The sequence below is a fragment of the Toxoplasma gondii genome, chromosome VIIb, assembly GCF_000006565.2.
Source record: "Toxoplasma gondii ME49 chromosome VIIb, whole genome shotgun sequence".
Classification (NCBI taxonomy): Eukaryota; Apicomplexa; class Conoidasida; order Eucoccidiorida; family Sarcocystidae; genus Toxoplasma; species Toxoplasma gondii.
Genome location: NC_031475.1, coordinates 2094427 through 2113955, shown reverse-complemented (window position 1 = coordinate 2113955; position 19529 = coordinate 2094427). Strand labels below are relative to the sequence as shown.

The window sequence follows — 19529 nt, the reverse complement described above, 5'->3', positions numbered from 1 at the left end:
GCCCCCGCAGGGAAAGAATGTTGAAGATTGTGGACCCGTAGTCAGTTGTCTGGAGAGGACAGCCGTCCTCTTCTCGCTTCTCTTTTGTGCGCGTTTCACTCTGTCGTCCTGCCTCGGCCAAAGGCGCTCTCTGACAAAAGAGTCGGAGCCCGTCCTCTCTGATCGGCCTTTCTCCTTTTTGTGTCCTGCTCTGAAGGAACGCGAGGAGGAACGCACTGAGTCTTTATCTTCTTCCATGGATTCTTCTCGCTTGCTCCGAATCACGATTCTTCCCCGAGCCTTCCCCGTCTTCATCTTTTCTTTTCCCTCTACTTTCTTCTCCTCTGTCCCCGTCTTCACCCCATTCTGCGTTTCTCCTTCGTTTTGCCCTCTCGTCTTGCGGGTGCACCCCTGTTGGTCTCCACCTGGGTCCTGTGTCCGTCTTCGCGCGCGTCTCCTCTGCTCTCTCCGCGCAACCTTTTGTTTTCCCCTGCGTCTCTCTGCCCCCACATCTTTTCCCCTGTAAGCCAAGATGTCTCAGTTTCGCGACACCTTCACGAAGGAGGAGCAGAGGGAACCGCTGCTGGACTACGACGACAGCGCGTTCATGTTCTACCTATGCACGGTCTCCTTCTGCACCGTGCTGCCCTGGACCTTCTTCTCGCTGAAGAAGGCGTTCTATCCGAGCTCGTACTCGAAGCAGTATCCGACCAAGACGCGGAAGGGCTCGGTGTACATACACTGCAAGTGCTCGGAGTGCACGAGCAAGCGGGAGCGGGAGAGCGCGCGGGCGGACAAGTGGTCCCAGCGCTGGTTCGGCGGCTACGCCTGGGTCGAGAAGCTGGCGCTGCTCTGCGCCTGGATTGCACTCCTCTACCTCTGCGTGAATCTCCCGGAAATGAAGAATCTCAAGACCTTCGACCCCTTTGAAATCCTTCAAGTCGAACCCAGCGCCTCTAACCGGGAGATCAAGAAGGCCTACCGCCTCATGTCCCTCAAGTATCACCCTGACAAAAACGTCAACGACCCGACAAGCGCCGCAAAGTTCATTCTCGTCGCGAAGGCGTACCAAGCTCTGACGGATCCGGTGAGTAATACACGTTTCTCTGTTTCTTGAAACCCAAAAGAGCCAGAACGCCGAAGCAGCGGACGCAGCAGCCTCTCATCTCAGCTGCGACGGGGAAGAGAGACTTCGGAGATGGTGCTCGGGAGAGGAACAGCTTGCGGGAGAAACGGTTGACACACACCCAGGGGAACGCCGTGAGTGGGCGGGTGACTTGAGAGAAACACCGAGAATGGAGTGGAAGTTTGAGAAGGGCGGTGCGCCTTTTTCGGAGAACAGCGAGCGCCGGAGGACTTCCTCACCTTCCTCTCTTGCGTGGACATGTGCAAAGCGAGGAACGTGGTGGAAAACATCACTCGCTTCATTCGCAGAAGAGCGCGTACCGAACACGGGGCTGTGTGCAACTCCTGTCTGAAAACGGAGTTGAAGGACGAGCCTGACCTTTGGCCGAGGATCTCCTGAGAAACACACAACCAGTTGGAGGCACACCTACATCTGTACTCACGTGAGCGTAGACATGTTGAAGGACGGTGGCCTTTCTGGAGGAGAGAGGCATGAAGCGCCGAGCCGGACATATGCTTTCTCTTGGTTCTAAATTCTCTTGTGAAGGGAAAGAGCCCCTCACGAGGACGAGTAAGACGATCCTAGGACAGGAAAGAGAATCAACGGAGAGAAACAAAAGGGCAGGACCCACCAAGGCGGCAGTCTCTGTGTGTGCCCGTCTGAGTGAGCGAACAGCTTTTTCTGCGGAGGTTATACCACGAGTTGGACTACTGGTTTAGACCTTGCAGGCCGAAACGCTGCAGGCATGCGTGTGTGGTAGAGCTGCATTTTCGTTCATCGGATTTCTTTCCCTCCCAGGTTGCAAAGGCGAACTACGAAAAGTATGGAAATCCTGATGGACCAGGCAACATGAAAGTCGGCATGGGTCTCCCGCGCTTCCTCGTCGAGGAGAAATATCAACTTCTTGTTCTTTCCTGCTTCTTCCTCTTCCTCCTCGTTCTTCTCCCTATGGTCTTCATCTGCTACTACCAAAGACAAAAGAAATACGCTCGTAAGTCGTTCCCCAGCTCCATTTCTTTCCCCTCTTTTTAAATCTGTCCTTCTGTCTGCTTCTTTCCTCGGGCTCTCACTGGGAGAGTGTTTCGCATCCGTTCGGCTGCTCTGCCCGTGCTTTTGAACTAACGTCCAAGTGAGGCTCGACGAGGCGCATTCGCACCGAAGTTTTTCAGAATGAAGCCGCGCGTCTCCGCAGCGCATGGTCTTTCGCTCGTCGGCTGCTGCAAGCTGTGAAAAAAGGCTTTCTTACTCTGGTAGTCGCCTTTCTCGTGTTAGTCTGTAAGGTGAAGTGACGGGACTCTTGCAAGCTCGGCGCCTGTTGTGTAACTGGAGGCTATGTACGGCGGGTCTGCATGCTGAGAATCTTGATATCTTCTGTATCGCAGTGTCCGTCGCCTTCGATTCTTCTACGATTCAGTAGTTGCAGTGCGGAGTACGTAGGATACGTGTGTGTGCCTCCAGTTACGAGACACAAAAAAAAGGTCTGTATAGTTGTTGTACACCACTGACGCACCGGACTGCTGAATCGGCAGCTGAACGTGAAGGAAGTCAGCCGCCTACGGTCTTAAGGCTGTTTCACATCACCTATTTCGAGGCGTCGGGCGGCTGTCGCCTACGCATCACAGTCTGCCTTTTCGCGTCTTCGAGGTCTTGCGTGTAAAACATGATCGTAGCCACGTACATGTTTTCTTCTTCGCGTTGCAGCCAATGGCGTTTTGGTAGAAACGCTGCAGTTCCTCACACACTACATGGCAGAAGGCAGTCGGCTGAAGAACTTTCCCGAGTACCTCAGTGCCTCCGGAGAGAGCCGCGCGATGCAGGTCGAGAAGGAGGACGACGTGGAAATGCGAGAGATCATTGACCAGGCCGTCGAGCCGAAGAAACGCGTGCTGAATGCCCCCATCATTGTCAGGTAAAGACAAGAAACGAAGACGCGGAAAACAGGGCAAAAACGCGTCTTCACAGCACACTTGCACAGACGCTGCCCGCTCGCGCTGTCTGTACGTACACCGGAACCGACGTTCTTCCGCCGCTCGTCTCGGACCTGCTGTTTCTTACTTTCCTTGTCGCCGGTGCCGCATCGCTCCCGCGTTCCCCCTCTTGTTTAGAAGCTGTGTGTCGCCGGAGTCCTTTCTGTCGGCCGTTGTTGCTTCCATCGTGATGCGTGAGAGTGCTTCCGCTTTTCTTGCAGGAATTACTACCTCATTCTGGGTCACATGCAGCGGCTGCACCACCTCATGAGCGACCGTCTCCGCGATGCCTTGGATGAACTGCTAAAGTGAGTTGTCACTTTCTTTGCCGATCTTCCCGGTTTTCTCTGTTGCTTTGCTCGCGTTTCGTGTGTGCACTCAAGACCTCCGACCTGTACAGCGGCACATTCGTATGTAGCTTCGTTCATGGAACACGAAGCAGCTTTCACTGTACCTACAGTGACTGTCCACCTGGGTTCTGGTTTCCTCCAACATTTCAGTGGATGTACACTCAAGAGAGCAACGCTAACTAACAGGTGGACCCGTGTTTTTCCTGCCTCGCGCAATCTGGAAATCCTTTACGCACTTTGCAGGTTTTTTTGACAACTTCTCCCCACTCTGCATGCGTTTTTGTGGATTTCTCTCAGGGCGTCTCTGCCCATCACGCAGTGCATGGCGGAGATTTGCGTGCTCAGCGACTGGCTGCATGCAGCGACTTCCGTCTTGGAATTCAGACGGTGCCTCGTTCAAGGCCTCGACGGGCGGAGCTCCACTCTTCTTCAAGTTCCACACTTCACACTCGAGGCTGTTCGCCACTGCCAGAGGTACACAAAAGACTCCCCATCCATGTTTACTATATATATATATATATGTATACATACATGTATTTGCATGTATGTGTGAAAGGATATACGTGAATGCATCTATCTAGAGGGGGGATGATATGTCTATATTCTTGCATGCATGGGGTAATAATTGCATGAGTCAAGTGTGTATATCTATCTGTGTGTGTCCCTATGAGTGGGGATTCAGAGAGAAGCGAGAATTCAGGGCAGAGGGAAGGTGACGATGCGAGACGCACGATGCGATGTAGGGGAGATGGGTCGTGTGTGAAGGAACCGTTTTTCCTTTCCTTGAACTTGGGTGCAGCCTTTCCAGTTCGCGTGGTTGCAGCCGTAGGTAAATCCAATTCTCTTCCTCTTGTTCAAGCAAGGATTCGACGATCCCTTTCCTTGTCCGTCTTCCTCAAGCTTCTTTGATGTCTCTCTTCAAGTCTGTTTCTTCTCTTGCTCTCGCCTCCACATCGGGTCCTCTCTCTCGTCTGTCGTCCTTGTTCTCTCTCCTCGCTAGCTCCCTTTCCGGTCTTGCTTGTTCCCTTGTCTGCCCTGTTCCCCCTGTTCCATTGCTTCTCTCCTGTTTCTCCTCTTTCTCATCTTTTCTGTCTGGTGCTCCCTGAGCCTGAGACCGATGTGTGTGTTCTCGCTGCCTGTGCATGCAGAGGCAAACACGCTGCTCGCGAGTTGGGCGATTTTCTGAAGCAAGACCCTGAAGAGCGCAAAGGCCTGGTGGACATGAGCCCCGATCAGCAGCTGGACATCCAGGCGTTTTGCCACCAGGTCTCTCGCATGAAGATGGAGGCGACGGTCTTCGTCGAAGACGAGGCGGAAATCGTTGCCGGCGACTTCGCCACTTGCCAAGTCACGCTCACGCGAACCAATTTGAATGTGCGTTTTACGAGAAAAACCGCCACATGGAAACTCGAGAACATCTCTAACTTTCACAAATGCAATCCGAAAAAGGCACAAGTAACACAGGCTCACCTATATATATATATATATATATATATATATATATATATGTATGTATATATCCTCATGTACAGCGACATTTTCCGATTTCTCGGTGTGTGTATCTCACCCTCTGTTTGTGTTTTTATGTTTGCATTTGCGGTGTCAACCCCCGTCAACTGCAGTCTGTTTTCTTGAAACTTTCTGCCTCTTGTGTCGTCGACATTCTCCACAACTCGTGGCTCGACTGTGTTTCGCAGGAGGGTGAGGCAGCTGGCGCCGTGCATGCACCGCTGCTCCCGATGGCGAAGTACGAGGAATGGTGGATTTTCCTCGTAGACAAAACGGAGAGCGCGTCGACGGGAGGTAGGCATTTGTGTTTCTGTTCGCGCCGCTTTTCGGCTGGCTTGTGTGGAAGAGGATCCTCGATTTCCAAGTATTCGGACATCCTCCACTGCCTGCGTTAGGAGTCTCGAGTTTTTCGACGAACAGCCCTCCGGATTTTTCCTTCCGTCGTCGGCGCAACAGTGCGGGGTCGCTCTCTCTCACTCGTCTTAGACTCTCGCGGCTTGCGCCTCTCTCCGTCTCAGTGTGGCAAACAATCGGGAGGGCACATCGGCGCATGCACTCTGACTTCTTCAATACTTTACTTTGAGCCTGGCGCTTCTGTTATCAGGACGCATTCTGAATTTTGTGCGGTCGAAGTCTGCCGAGCGCGTCGTCGAAGAAAGAATTCAGTTCAGAGTCAACCGAGTGGGGAAGCAGAGCGTCACCGTCCTCGCGATCTGCGACTCCTACGCCGGCTGCGACTGCACGATGGAGCTCGAGTTCAAAGGTCCGAGGAGACGCATGGAGCGCCGAGAAAACATGAAAATGAAGGAGAACTGAGAGCAAGAAGGAAAACAAAGGAACACAGGGGAAAACAAAGGAAATTTGTGAAGCAGAGGGGAAATCGAGAGAAGAGTGTGCGCAGAGTGAAGGGAGAAAGCCGAGGGAGGATAATCCGGAGAGGAAGAAGAGGAGGCGTCGCACCTTTGCTAGGATGTTCAAGTTGCTGTGGTTTCTGCTTCTCTGCTTCACGCAGCCTACCACCCCGAAGAAAAACCACGCCCAGTGTGGATCCATCCCGAGGATCTCCGCCTTGACGAAGAACCGACCCTGTTCCAGCAGATGCTCGGTGAGAACTGAGAAAGGAATCGGACATACCGGGTTCCGTGACTCGATGTACTTCGAATACATATATATATATATATATATGTATTTGAATATATATATATATATATATATATGTATGGAAATATGTATAGTGTATGGTGTCAGCATGCATGCTGGTTTTGGATATCGGACCGAGAGAGAGAGTAAAACAGAGGAAAGTTGTGGCAGGGAACGTGGAGCAAGAGTCGTGGATAGGCGTTTGATGAAGAACGGCGCCTTGAGAGAGAAGGAAGATGCAGTGAGACAACTGCGAGGATGCTGGAGAGAGAAGGCGATTGGTGGACGGGTATGGGGCTGTTCCTTGTTTCGTGCATCCGTTCAAGGAGTTCCGTTTGTCGTTGCGTCTCGACATTTTCCAGGAGAAATGTACACCTCGAGTGACGAAGAAGAGAGTTTCGACTTGGACGAAGGTCTGCGCGTGGCGGTGAAGAAGAAGACACAAGAAGCAGGTGAAGCGGCAAATGCAGAAAATTCTGCCAGCTCTCAGGCGACAGCACAAGCTGCCTCGACCGCGCCTTCGAGTGACAAAAATGAATCTGCAAACAACCTGACCAATGTGAGTTTTTAAAAACTGCGAAAACACATCTTGTTTATTCTGCGTGGTTGCTTTCATCCCCCTTTTTTGTTTCCGTGGCAAAAGTGCAGGTGTGCACATGCATGTTTCTAGTTGTTACCTGTGCTCGAGCTGTCGCCAACTCAGGAATTTGAGTTCCAGCTTGCTGTGGAGAGACATGTTCTGGGCGCCTCCTAGTTGTCTTTCTGCGAAAGAAGCGTGTAGAGATGAGTGACTTGTCGGATTCAGATTATCGGACGTCTGTGCGTGGAAGCAAGACGGATCTGAGTCTCAAAGGATGTCAGGATGTAATTCTACGTACGTAACGCGAGCGCTTTCGATCTTCTTTCTGCGTGCTTCACAGGCCGAAGAAGCGAATGGAACAGCGTGAGATACGACGCAACAGAGCTTCGTTTCAGAGTATCCTTCCCTTCGCTTCTCGCGTCGTCTGTCTCTTCAGCCCATCGTCGACTTCCCTGAGTTGCTGGCTGTTGAGGTTCCTGCCCGATTCGAACCGCGTACCACATTTATGAATGTGCCGCTGTTTGTGTGCGGATCTTTGCACATGAACATCATCTCTGTAGATGCATGTATCTCTCTCTGCGCAAGTCTGTTTGTTTACTTGTTCATGCCTTCTTTCCTACATATGCACTGTATTTTGTGTGTATGCGCAACTGGATATTGCCTGTTCGTGCGCATCGACCATACGCATTTTTAACATGTGGATTTAAATGCCCAGATGCAGGAGTATCTGCGGTGCCTGCACGGTGACCCGCTTCTTCCATTGCGTTGTTCCCATTTCACGATTTCTGGAACAGACAGCCGTCATCAAGAATTTCCACCTGCCTGTGTCGAGATTGCGCTTGGCACACTTGCGCGCACATCTTGACTTTTGAGGTCATGCATCGGGTGGGGTCAGGCTCGAAACGCGCGTGTGTATACAGCGCCATCTATCTGCAAGAGTGTGTAACAGCATTTTCGTCCTATACAGATCCAGATAGGTGCAAGACGTCTGTCCACAAGATGTTCTGTTCGCTGTCGTGTTCTTTCTGCACCTGGTCGAAGAACAGGCAGGCTGGAGACGCCAACGGATTCTGCCGGCCGCAGCAGACGGGCAATCGCGTTCTATGACGGGTGGCATGTTAGGCTTCTCTTGGCGTCTGCTTCCCGCTGTTGGTATTTAGAAATACATGCGGAACACACGAGAAACCGTAGCAGAGCCCTTTCGGGATCCGACGTACCCCCTAGTTCACGCATGTTATGGACTCTGACGGTAGCATGTTTCTTCTCCTTCAACGATCCGAAACATCACACATGCAGACCTGTCTACATACACATGTCTTCTAGATCAAGTCTTTTGTCCAGTAGCACTTCTTCACATGCTTCATACCCCCGAGCTTCCCCACAGATGTGCACAGGAGTGCGGATGTATTGAAGTGGCCGAGTATAAACAAACATGCAGCCCTTTTAGATTCCTCTTTTAATTTCCTCCAGTTCTGTGCATACACCAGAGGCATTTCGTTTGTACGCCTAATCTCAGGAGAAACATATGCGGAAACGTTTGGTGGTTTTTACACACGAAAATAGAGATGTTCCCAGAGAAACACATAGATAGCTGTGCACGTACGACACTTCCATCTTTGTAGGTCCACACACATATGTTGATGTTCCCTCTATCTATTTTCGTGCATCTGTCTTGTTTTGTTCCTTCGCTAGAAAAATGCATTGTTTCGCCAAGTTCCATTTTCTCGGCAGCTTCATCTTCAACTAAGGTCTCGGTGTCCTTGACACTAGCATCCCTCTGCCATAGTTTTGCATTCAAAGTGAACAGATATGTGGATGCCGTGCATTTATGTAATGATACTGACATATATATATGTATACATATATATATGTATATGTAAATGTGCGCCATTATACGCTATGGCGCAAAACACACGTATAGCGCATCCGCGGACCTGGAACTCCATAAAACCGGCAGACCTTGCTCTTCTACCCTTCTGACGGCGTCACATGCCAGTGGCAGTAACGCAACTGAACACCGTAATGAACGTGCAGAGCACCGCAATTACATGGATAGACCAACTACTCGCCCGTAACCACACTCACTCAATACCGCATTTCTCCCCTGCTTCAAACTACTGGACAGTTTTCTCCCCTAATGCCTCGGTCTCTGCCGGGTTGTTCCAGCGTCCTCTGCAACTGTGCATCCACTTCTTCCGTTCGGGCTCGCGTCTCTTCATTCCCCGTCACAGAATGCCAACTAACACGTATCCCCGTAGAGTTGAACGCTACCTGAGCACGTACTCGGCCTCATCAGTATCAAATGTCCCTTTTCGGGGACTCATGCCTGACCTTCCTAATCGCTGAAGAGCGGAACGCTAACTGCGTGCCAAAGGGCTGAGAGAAGTAGCCTCTTTTTGCGGAACTGAAAACGCCACGAAACCAACTACTATAGCCGGTCTGCCGAGCAGCAGTGAACTCGTTGGCGGCTCAACGCACCACGTTACGAGGATTCTGTGTGCCTTGATTCACCATGTATAGCCGCAGCCTTTGGGACCATCTTCGGAAGAAGTTTAGGTGATCATAGAGCCCTCCTTCTCTTGGTGAAAGGGCTGGAGACATTGACTATTACAGTCAGAAAAGCTTGCTTTTTGGTGCGGTGGACGGGAGGCACAGCAGTGGCCCATCCGAGTTTCCGCAGGAGACAGAAACACGCTTAGACCAAAATATGGATTTCGCCTCTCCACAGCGTCAAGCCTTTTCACCCTTTGGCCAGAGTTACTCCTCCTTTCTGTTCCCAAGTTTCCTTCGGTCCCTCTAATTCTGCCTCGCACAATTTAACATATCATCGCCGCTTGACAACATCTGTGCTGTAAGCGACGCTGCACGTGCGGTGTACATACAACAGAGGCGGTTGACAGCTCTGGCCTCATCGACACTCACGAGCATACAGTACCGGAGTTTTTGCGGCTTTTCTTAACTGTTCCTCTCTAGAATTAAGTTAGCTATTACACCCTGTATGTGCGAGAGATTCTCTTCGGTCCTGGGTTGAGCGGGTCCGCGAGAAGTTTCGGTTGCAAAGAACCCTTGGGGAAACAGCGAAGAGCCAAGGCTGGCTGGACGACGTTCTGCGATACTCCGGCTTTTTTCCAGATTTTGGTCCGCGGAAAGCTAACGAGGCTGAAATATTGAATACTGCATCGCTACGTTTTCTTGTCATTTTTTCCTTCTTCATGTCTCGTCAGGCGAGACACAGTCTAGCTCCGTTACTAACCGCTGTTTGTGTGTTCTGTGTCTCAGTCCCTGGACGGAGGAAATGACACGCTAGAGTCCTTGTTTTTTGTCATAACTGTTTTCCCGTTCTCCCCTTTATTCACTCTTCGTACACCTCCGCGTGAGCAAAAAATAGGAGACGACAAGTGGAACGAGGTCCGTTTGTTACTCGTCGCGGCCGATGCGAAGTCTTCATCATGGAGAGTTCGTCGTCGACTTGGAACTTCTCACTATCATCTTCCTGTACGCAAAGTTGAGGAATTCATCTCTTGTTCGTTGTCGCTGCGCTAACGTTTTCCTCTTTGAGCTGGAATTATGGACCATATCACGTCTTCATACCGTCCGCCCGGCCTGCCTGGCACGGTTATAGATTCAACGTCACTTTGCCAGATATCTTCTCAGGCGACAGATGCCTGTCGATTCGAGACTCCCCAAATTCGCCACTCTTCTTCTCGTGCCCCTTGGGCGTCTTCCTCGTCTGCCTCTACTTCTAGTTCTTCCGCTTGCTTCGCTGATCGTCCACACACGCATATGGCTCACGATGAAGTTCTTTCTGTGGCTCCGCCGCAAAGTGAAAGTTATCCTGGAAGATCGACTGTGTTTCCTGCGTATGGTTCCTCTCCGTTTTCTAGTGTTACTCCTGGCAACCACTTCTTTTCACTCGTGACTGCTCCGCTTCGTCTCCTGTTGAAATTGCAACAGGGGGCGTTTCGTCGCTTGTCGCTGACACTGCCCCCGGCACCCGTCGGGTTTTCACCGTTTCTGCCGCCACTTCTTGGCGATGCCTCTCACAGACGAGAGGAAGATTCTGATTTGGAAAATCCCTCGACTTCCCTTCCGTCACTTTCCCCAGGTTCGTCCTCATGCCTGCGCTACCAGTCTGGCGCGGTGTCAGGGTTACCCCGGAGTCGCCGAGGTGGCGACTCTCAATCGATCTCAGACGAGACTGTTGTTTTTGCTTCTGCTGGGCCAGAAGTACGAGCAACTCGGAATGAGAAAGGGGAACTTTGCAAACGTTACGAGGTCTCACAATCGCGATCGACTGCAGCGGCTGCTTCGGGCGTCTCTTCATGGGACGCTGTCGCGGACTTGGACAAGTTTTTGTACGGGGTGTACCGGTACTGGATGGACGGCGGTTTGTTTGCGATTTTGTCAGCACACCTTGCGCACTTGACAGCCTTGGCGTTTACGATCTACTTTTCCTGGTTCCTTATTCTGTTTGTGAACTGGAAGGACATCGTCTCGTGCACCAGCGAGGAGCAATGTCGGGCCGTACCGCTGCTGATCGCTTCTCCGTTCCACCCCTGGGGGTACAAACAGACTCTGTGCACCGTGTACGTGGTTTCCCTCTCTGCATTTCTCCTGTTCAACATTGTCGTCTCGTACCTAAACTGTCGAGACGCACTCTTGATCAGAACGTACTTTCGCGAGCGGCTCTTTATCCCCTCTGACGCCGTCCTGCAACTCCTGGACTGGCCAGAAGTTACAGCCTTGCTCCTCAAAGCCCAGGAAGCCGTGCCGTTCTGCATCGTGACAAACGAACTATCGGCGCTCGACATAGCCAGCACCATCATGCGCGAGGAAAACTATTTCATCGCCTTGACCAACAAAAACATCCTCACGCAAAAACTCCCTCCCTGGATCCCGCCCAAGCTCCTGTACACCCAGGTCATGCAGTGGAACATTCGCCGGTCAATTTTCTCCAGGCTGTTCGATGAACGCCAACGGATTTACCGGAACCTGTTCACCAGTCCGCCCCGAGATGAGTGAGACCAAATAAGAAACTGGGACGAAACTCCGGGAAGACCACAAATTGACATGGCATGTGGCAAGGGGTCAGAACACTCGGATGCTGATTAAGGTGATACAACAAAGGGATCGACTTCTTTTATCTCCGGCTCCAAATTTAGGTCTCCCCTTTTGCTTGAAACCTACACGGATCGGCTTCTTTTTCCAGCCGTCAATAGGTAGTCGTCGTTTCTAACTGGTCAATGATCGACGGGCGATCTTACGGATGGTGTGCTGTCGAGATTATTAGAAGGGTGAAGCGGCAGATGACGGTTTCAGAGGAAAGGAAAAATGATGGAGAAATAGAGGAACTCAATGACGAACTCCCACTCCGCTTTTTATACAATGAGACTCCTTCTGCAGAACTTTTTCTCAGGTTTATTTTTCTTCTGTTTGGATTTCTTTGTTTCGTGTCGGTTTTCATTCCAAAAAACTCCAGAGAAACGATTTCTTGTCGCTTTCAAAGTCGTTTGTCTCCACGCTTGACGCTGCATCTTGTTTACGTTGTCTGTTGCGAGACTTTATGTCTTTTTGATATGTCTCGCCCCGTCGCGTTTTTCCTCGTGCTCTTTGCAGGCTGTCGCCGTACCAATCTGCAGCTGCGGCGACACTCGCGTCTCGGTTCAAGTTGCTCTCGATTTTGAATCTGGTTTTTCTCGTTCCGCTCTTCCTCTTCATTTTTTTCTTTTTCTTTCTGAAGCACGCCGAAGACTTCCGCCTGAATCGCCAGTCCATTGTCCGCCGCGAATTCAACGGCTACGCTTACTGGGTGTTTCGGGAATTCAACGAATTACCCCACCAAATCAACCACAGGTGAGTGTTGTCCTACACCATCGCTGGAGTACAGAGACTCGTACAATTCACTATTTACATGTAAATGTGATAGAATCCTAACTAATCAGCCACGGGTGAGTTTTTGAAAATACTAGCGCCAGAACGCACAGATGCATAGACTCCCCTATTCGCGCGTAAATCAAATAGACTCGTAACTTGTTTCATTCACAAGCAGCGTGCTGCAAAAAAAGGAAGAGAAGTGTGGAGGCATTTGGAAACAGCGAAACGAAAAGTGAAGGAACAGCAAAGGCGAAAAAGCCGAGAACTTGCGTGGAAGTCGAACGGAGAGGGTTTTGACTTTCCGTTGGATTGGTGTGTGTTTTCGCATTTTTCGTCTTCCTGCCGTCAGTGCTTTGATGTGACTGCATGACGAGCCTCTTAGGAGCGACAAATGGAGTGGAACCCAGAGTCCATGTGAAAAATCTACACGAGAATACACACTGGACACACACCACATTAGTCTTGGAGGTGTGGCTTTTCAGGAGCGCATATGCGAGTGCATTGAACCAGAGACGATGTGCGTTTAACCCCACAGAAGCCTGTCTCGTTCACGTATTTTTCTTTCCTGAATGCATTTCCTCCCCTTCTCCCCTCGCTCTGCGTTGCCGCGTTTGTCCAGGCTAACTCTTGCGGCAGCGGCGGCGGACGACTATCTGCAACTGTCTCCGATTTCGCCGTCGGTGCTGCACATTCGACTCCTCGTGAAGTACCTCGTGGGCTCGCTGCTTTCCATCTTCATTCTCCTGTACCTCTTTGATGAAACGCCTCTCCTTTTCATCAAAATCTTCGACCGCAATCTCCTTTGGTACACAATTATTCTCGGAGTGCTCTACGCAGGCATTCGAGACACTTCCGCAACGAGCAGGCACGACAGCGGAGCTGGAGGTAGAGGCGGTGCTGGCTTCACCGCAAGCGATGGAGGTACATGCTCTACAGAATCAGCGATTGCATGCAAATTCGGCAACATTCAAAGACCAGAAGATATGCACATATTTCTCCACCCAGAACGAATATTCACCTGCGGGTGGGTGTGCGAGTTTCTGCAGAAGACCATAACTCTCGTGTGCTGGTGTTAGTGGAGGGCTGAGTGTGAAATGCATGCGCGGATAGGTTGATCTGTTGGTCTACTTGTCTATACGTGTGATTACAAAGAGACAGAACGCCACTGATGCTCATCAGTTCCAGGGAAAAGGGGAGGCATCTGAAATGGATCGAACATGGTCAGGGAGACTGGTAAATACAAGCATGCACACACATTTATACGAGTATTTAGAAGTGCGTGCGTGGAAAGGATTATCTGGATCGACAGCGACTGTCGCTTTGGGTCTCTTCAGCGTTCTTTTTCGTATCTTCTTCTCTCGTCCTCTTCGCGCTCTATAGGTTTTCATATGCGCGTCATCCCGTCAAAGTTACTCATGTGTTTCACTACGCATTTGTGAGGACTTCAAACTTCTTGTCAACGTGCAAGGTCTGCGAGATTCTTCTCAGAGAGGCACTGCAAGTTACGGTGAAGCATCTTAGAGTTTTGGATGTCCGCAGTTTTCGCGATGTGCTGTTGACTTGTCTTTTGGAGCAGCCTCGGTCGTTCAGCAGCTGCAGGTAATTTACCGTTGCTGTAGTCAAGATGCTCGCGGAAATCCTCGAAATCGCTTCCACGTAAATGCAGGCTTTTCATTTTTCTTTTGTTCTCAGTTTTCGCGAGCCCCGGAGGTCGAGGTCTGACTTCTCCCTTGGCTTTGTATGAGCGATGCATGCGCGTCGTGGAGTACACGCACCATTTACCGGCATGTTGGAGGGCTCCGGCTGGCATCGTTGCAATTCCTCCTCCGCCTCTCTTGTCTGCCTCTGTGAATGAGAAGATCTCCACAAAGAAGCAGGACATCCAGTCTTCTTTCTCCGCCTGCCACACTTCGTCGTGTACGTCTTCTCCTTCTTTTGTGCGTCCGGTGGTCTCGTCTGCCTCCATGGTCGACTTTTCTTCTTCTCTGTCGCTTCTTCCGCCGGTGCCTCCTCGCACGACGTGGATGCCGTCCGAGGGGGGCGCGGCGTTTCCTTCTTCGAGTGTCTCTGGCGATGCCCAGGAGCGCCAGCGCGTGACGGGAGTGAGCATGCAGCACAAGATGGTCATGCACGCGTTTTGCGCTTCTTTCTACGGCCTGAGAATCACCTGCTTGCTCGAGGAACTCCTCGCCGTGCTCGCCACACCCTTTCTGCTCTGGTGGTTCATGCCCAGGATCTGCGACGACATCTGCGCGTTCCTCTTCTCCGTCACTGCGCCTTCCTCCTTCGGAGATGTCTGCTGCTTCTCCTCTCTCGACCTTGAGAAATTTGGATCCTCCTGCTACCAGTTCGACCGACAGGGTTCATGCGTAGTTCGCAAAAACAAACGCGGCAGTCTGAGACGCTCGACTCTCTCGGACGCCGGAACGCGAGCGGGAGACGCTCCACCCTGGTGGTTCGACGAGCAGCAAGAAGAAGGAGAGGAAGCAGAAGACGGCTCTGGAGGAGAGGAAGAGTTAAAGGGAGAAGAGAGGAGGGTGTGCGACAGAGGAGGAATCCTCCAAGAAGGGAAGCAGACACGTTGGGGGCGAGACGTGAGTGCCGATAAGATTTCCAGAAATGGACGAGAAGGTGACGGGAGAGAAAGGCGAGGTGGGCTGAGCAGCTTGTCGCCGAAAGGACCTGCGAGAGGTCTGGCCTTCGGTTATGCGGGTGAATCGAAGAAGAACGACCACGATGGCGAGGGAGACTCAGGAGACGCCTGGAGAGGTACCCCTCGTGGACTGCTCTCGCCGCTGCATGCAAACAGCGGCAAAGTCGAGAAAAGTGCTCTCACCTTCGTTCTGACCTACAGAATTCCTCCGCCCTACGACGACACCTCGCCTCTGTGGACAGTCTTCGCTTCCGACTTCCTCGCGACCTCGATGGTGGCTGCGTCTCACGAATCAGGTAAAGAAACAGCGAGAGGCATTTCAGACGGCAGCTCCCTGGCGAACCGTGCTTTTCGGTGGAACACATATCTGCTTATCTGCTTCGTTCGTTAGATTGATCTCAAGGTACCCGCGAGAGAAAGAAGAGATTCAGGAGAAAGAACAAAGGCCAGGGAGCAAACGAGGGAGAACCGGAGTAGACAACGAGGCTGGTGAGGGAGGAAAGGGGCGATAAACGCCGTCGAAAAAGAGCAACGACGGAGGAACTAAAAGCTGCGGAATGCCGGAGAAAAAGAATCGCAAGAAGCCACTAAGAAGAAGACGAAGACGGGAGATAGCGGACATCAACGCGGTGAAAACGCGTTCTTGTGCAGGACTCAAAAAGGGAGTCTGAAATCGCTGAAGGAAAAGACGAAGACGCAGCGGAGGGAATGGCGTGGTAGAGAAGAGGACGGGGGCGGAGGGTCTAGGTATCGAGATACCTCGATTCTCGTATTCAGAGAAATGTTGATGTCCAAAACGTTCGAGGCAAACAACAACGAATACGCACGAGAGTACATCGCGACACAGAAAACATGCGAAAGACGCACATTCGTAAGAGAGTGACAAGTGATAAAAGTCCCCGGAGGAAGCCGATGCAAACGATGCTCGGAGAGAGAAAAGAGAAGAACATGGCGGAGATGGCGTGAGGCTTCACGCTGGCGTACCTCTCTACACCCATCCACTATTTCGCCTTCCCCAATTCTCTCTCTTGCTGCCGTCATTTCTTTCTTCTTCTTCTTCGTCGTCTTTTCCTTCGCTTCTGTGGCACTCACTCTTGTGCGAGTTTTCGTTTGTGTGTTTGCGCGCGTCTCCAGAATCGAAGGTAGGCGTTTCCTCGGGGCTGAGTGAGACAGCGAGCTTCAGCACTCCGCATCGAGGCGCGCGCTTGCCGCTGCCCATCTCCTGCCCGGTCGTGCGCTGGGGATACCCGGCGTCTGCTGTCCGTTTCGCGCTGCAGCTGGAGAAGTTTCAACGCGAACAAATCCGAAAATATCCGTACTTGTCTCACGAGCTTGCGCCTGACCTTCTGGAGCCCCTCAACGCCTTTCCGACGAGCCTGGGACGAGACAGTCGGCGAGCGGGAGACAGCGCGAGGAGGCGGTGGAGACGCCGCCGAGCCCGAGCACGGAGACACTGCAGGAGCGAAAGCGATCGCGGCGCTGCCTCGCTCAAGCGCCATCTCGCAGACGAGCTCCAGGACGGCGAACTGCAAGGCGACGCAAGAAGGAGAGGAAGACGCTGCAGACGAGCTAGCAGAGAGAGAGAAGAGAAGAGAGACCAGGGAAGGCATGCAAGACAGACACGAGAAGGAGAAAGCGGAGAAAGCGAGGAAAGAGCAAGCAGGAAAGAGAGAGGAGGCCGAAGCGGAGGAGGCGAACGGAGTGAACGAAGGGAGAGAGGGAAGGATGAAGTGAAGAGAGGCCGTATGTGCGGGGTCGAGAACGAGGCAACGTGGAAGGAGGAAGCGTCTCGATGTGCAGGGTCCTTTTCTTCCAAGAAGCGCAGACGCGAGAGCGGCGAGGAGCAAAGTATCCTTCAGAAGTTGACAACGCGCGCACAGTCGGAGGAAGAGAGTGTCGTGGTCGAAGGCGGAACAGGCGAAGGGACGCTGGGGAAGAATCGAGAGAAAGGCAGCGGCGGAGGCACAGGAGAAGAAGGGTGCTCGTTAGCGTCCGCGAAAGAGAAGAGACTCCCATCTCCTGTCACTCACCCTCGCATCTCTGTCTCCAAGCGCGGCGCTGCTCATGCGTCCTCTAGGGGGAGACGAGAGGTCGAGAAGGCTCGAACGAAGCAACGTGGAACCTGGAACAGAGGCCAAGGCAGAAGCCGCCACACCTCGTCTTCTCCCTTGACGACCGCCGAGTCCTCTTCAACCGAGTCCTCGTCTTGCGACGCTTCCTCAGAATCCGCCTCGGAATCCATTTCGGAATCCGCCTCGGAGTCCGTTTCGGAGGCGACGTCCAGCGGCCCATCTGATGCCTCCTGCAACAGGCGAGCGTCTCGTCTCTTCTCAGGTGAAAACGTCGACATACGCGGGCTCCCACCGATGCCGTTCGAGCGCCAAGCTCCCTACTTCTTCTGGCTGGAGAGACTCTACGAGCAACAGTCGGGACGCGTCTTGTTCGCAACCAATCAACTAAATTTCTTCACGCGGTGCTTCTTCAGGCAGTTCCCTCCAGGCGCCCAGGACCCCCACCTGAAACACCCGCGCCGCAAGACCCGCAAGCAAAGGAGACAGCTGGGTGCGGAGACACTCCGCCTCGCCCCCTCGCTTCAAGGCTGCGCCAGAGACAGCAGCTCCTCCCCAGACACAGACGAAGAAGAGCGAGACGAAGAAGAGCGAGACAAAGAAGAGCAAGATGAAGAAGAGAGGGAAGATAGAGGAAGTGAAGAGGAGGGAGAGCGAGTGATTTTCGATCAGTCGAGGGAGACAGAGACTGGACAGTGCTTTTGGGATGATGAAAGGATAGCGGCGTTGAGCGCGGACAGGGTGGAACAGAGGACATTTTCAGTGACTCGAGGAGACGTCAACTGAGGCTGATGACGTTCAGAGGATCGAGGACCCGGGGGAAAGGTGGCGGCTTCGAAAAGCACGAGACAGAAGAACAGAGATGGAAAACATCTCCTCCAATTTGGAAAGGCAGAGCGCGCCTTCTCGACTTCGTCTCATGGGCCTTTCGTCGATCGGGCGCGGGGCGAAACACAGAGGGACTGCACACCCGACAGGACGAGGGAGAAGAAGAGACAGAGAGGCGACGGCAACAAACGAGAAGCAGCGAACGAGGCCTTGTTCTCGTTCTCTCTCTCTGTCACAGGACTGCATGCAGCGGCGGGGCCTCTTTCCTGGCCGAAAAAAACAGGGCAGAACAGCGAAGACACTGGGAAACTGGAGCCAGAAAATCGCATCTGCCGTAAATGTCGCGCTGAGATCGAGGAAGGAAGGCCGACGCATCGGAGATAGGTGCGTTGGTGTGCTGCGGGAGTGTCACTGCAGAGAAACGAGTACTCGCTTTGAGCGGTCAACAAGGACATCGTTCTTCGCTCTTTGCTTTTCTGTCTCGACTGCCTTCAAATATAAAAAGGCCTGTGTCCGAGGAGACTCTGTGAGAGTCAGCGAAACGCCTCTTTGCGAAGCGTCCGGGGGTTCGCCTCCAGAAGAGTCTTTCAAAAGAACAAGATGGATTTGGTGAATAGGAAGGGGAGGAGGGACTACCAGCTGGAGCGAGAGCCCGACATGTTTCATTATGAGGAAGGGGACAATTCGTTGCTATATTTCCATTCTAGAAACATACGTCTGGATATACGTATATGTATGTATATATGGTGTAGGTGACGCTGGCATTCCGTTAATCTCTCTCTCTAAATGAGAACATGGGTGGTTTACGGTGCCTTAGGTTGTCGAGAACTTGGTCGGTGACAAACGGAAGGAAAGAGCAAGAGAGGATAGAGGGGCAGGGCAGAGAGAGCAGAGGAGAGAGAGGAGAACGGAAGAGAAAGAAAAGAGCAGAGAGAAGAGAGAGAAGAAAAGATCCGGGAAAGAAAATGAACTCGAAGCGGGGAAACTGTGGTAGGCATAAGACACAAGAACCCCCAACGAACGATCCGCGCGTGTGTGTAATTTACTCGTAGACACAAACAGAGATAAACATACACACGCGCATACTCGAACCTATGCACTTGCATATTTACACACACACATATATATATATATATATATATATGTGAATGCATGCTTAGTTAAATGCGTGGATGAATCATGTCGGTGTTTTGGATGGGCGTTTCGTGCGCGAGTGGGGCGCGTCCAAGGTTCCTTGGGTACCAGTCCACAGAAGTGGCTTGTGCGTTGTTTGTCAATTCTGGCGTATTTTGTCTCATACGGGCTACAACGTTTCTCAAGTGTGGACCTTAACTCCCCCGAGAAAAGTTGGACTCGATGCGGCGACGAGAGTTTTCATTCCTGTCTAAAAATCCAGAAGAAGTCCCAGATTCCACAAGGTATATATATATATATATATGGAGAGAGAGATACAC

The 19529-nt window shown here is 52.0% G+C and overlaps 2 protein-coding genes across 2 annotated transcripts; both read left to right on the top strand.

The window, feature by feature from the left end:
* Positions 1-511: 511 nt before the first annotated feature.
* Positions 512-7290, top strand: TGME49_260630 (DnaJ family Sec63 protein; the record flags this gene model as incomplete). Its single annotated transcript, XM_002365195.1, has 11 exons — positions 512-1066; positions 1904-2096; positions 2807-3014; positions 3294-3380; positions 3720-3896; positions 4571-4796; positions 5120-5225; positions 5536-5694; positions 5944-6036; positions 6434-6630; positions 6992-7290. 11 exons carry the CDS (start codon positions 512-514, stop codon positions 7016-7018), a joined length of 2028 nt encoding a protein of 675 aa, XP_002365236.1. The 3' UTR covers positions 7019-7290.
* Positions 7291-10218: 2928 nt separating this feature from the next.
* TGME49_260640 (autophagy protein apg9 protein) lies at positions 10219-18889 on the top strand (the record flags this gene model as incomplete). The annotated part of the gene is made up of 5 exons (XM_018781244.1): positions 10219-11669; positions 12268-12504; positions 13145-13446; positions 14218-15474; positions 16313-18889. 5 exons carry the CDS (start codon positions 10219-10221, stop codon positions 18031-18033), a joined length of 4968 nt encoding a protein of 1655 aa, XP_018637079.1. The 3' UTR covers positions 18034-18889.
* Positions 18890-19529: the final 640 nt, after the last annotated feature.